Source organism: Suncus etruscus, chromosome 1, assembly GCF_024139225.1.
Source record: "Suncus etruscus isolate mSunEtr1 chromosome 1, mSunEtr1.pri.cur, whole genome shotgun sequence".
Lineage (NCBI taxonomy): Eukaryota > Metazoa > Chordata > Mammalia > Eulipotyphla > Soricidae > Suncus > Suncus etruscus.
In genome coordinates, this window is record NC_064848.1 from 151,255,456 (window position 1) to 151,257,020 (window position 1,565).

The window sequence follows — 1,565 nt, forward strand, 5'->3', positions numbered from 1 at the left end:
GCTAGGAGATTGGAAGGGATATGATTGTAACAACATGTCTATAAATTATACTACCATGCAGATGAGACAATGAATTATTATTTTTCTTTGGAGCTGTAATTGACTCATACTGAGCATATCCAGCAGAAGGGAGGATTGGCGAGAGAAAAGATCAGAGTAAGGATACAAGAGATGCAGAGATGTTCTGTATTCAAATAGCTCTAAAACCAGAAGAAAAGCCCCCCTGTGTTGATATTATTAAAAGGGAATTTTAAGTATTTATTAGCTATCCAATTGTATGGCAATATAAATCACATGTTTTGTATGGTATGATGCCATTACAGAAACTGCTTTGTGGGGACAAGGGAGGTCCCTCCCTTTCTACTCATATTCACAAGGACCCTCCCATTCCTGCTCTGTCTATGCCATGGGCACCAGGTTCCTCTGCTGGGTCATCCTCTGTCTCCTGGGGACAGGTGAGTCCTAGGAAACCTGGACAGTTCCAATGTGTGAGTGTGTGTGTGAATGTGGACTGTGGATGTGTGCATGAATATGGAGTATGGGTGGGTGTTTGAGAGTGTGTGTGAATGTTTGAAAGTGTGAATATATAAGTGTGTATATGTCTATGTGAATGTGTATTTCAAAGGCTGTTTGAGTGTGTGTTTGAGAGATTGTGTATGTATGTCTGTGAATGCTTGAATATGTGGGAGACAGAGGATGAGATTGTGTACGTGTGTGTGTTGTGTGTGTGTTTGAATATATGGGATGACCAATATCATTTTCATCACTCCATTCCCGAATTCTTTCTTCACAGATCACACTGGAGCTGGTGTCACCCAGACTCCCAGAAACATAGTCACAAAGAGTGGACAGGATGTAGTTCTCAGGTGTGATCCAATTTCTGGTCATCTTACACTTTACTGGTACCAACAGGCCCTAAGCCAGGGCCTGCAGTTTTTGATGTACTTCCAAAGCAAAGAATTGGGAGACACATCAGGGATGCCTCAACAACGGTTCTCTGTGAAGAGGCCTGAGGGAACCTACTCCACCCTGACGATTGAGCGCGTGGAGCCTGGGGACTCAGCGGTGTATCTCTGTGCCAGCAGTGTAGCCACAGTGTGACATTGTCACCTCTTTCCTGTTCACAAACCTCACACTTTCTCTCCTGAAAGCTCCTGTGAACTTACTTGGCTCTTCACTCTCTATTGCAAAGCAGAATATTTGGACGTGATTTGCCTTATGGACATGGACACAGCAGGTGACCTGAACTATGGTGTCTGATGATGACTTGGGTTCTAAGGAGACCAGAGTTGACTCTACAACCCTCAGCAAAGACTGGGTGTCCTACAGGGTCTCAGACAGGGCTTCTAAAATCATATCTTGTTGGCTCAGACTTTCTTTTTATTTATTTATTTATTTATTTTTATTTTTTTATTTTTTATTTTATTTTATTTTTTTTGGTTTTTGGGTCACACCCGGCAGTGCTTAGAAATCGCTCCTGACAGCCTCAGGGGACCATATGGACTGCTGGGATTCAAACCACCGTCCTTCTGCGTACAAGGCAAACACCTTACTTCCATGCTATT

At 43.0% G+C, this 1,565-nt stretch overlaps 1 gene segment (V, D, J or C); it reads left to right on the forward strand.

The window, feature by feature from the left end:
• Positions 1 to 406: 406 nt before the first annotated feature.
• On the forward strand, positions 407 to 1,101 carry LOC126024371 (T cell receptor beta variable 7-8-like). The segment is given in 2 exon segments: positions 407 to 455; positions 794 to 1,101. Coding segments are annotated over 2 exon segments (357 nt in total).
• Positions 1,102 to 1,565: the final 464 nt, after the last annotated feature.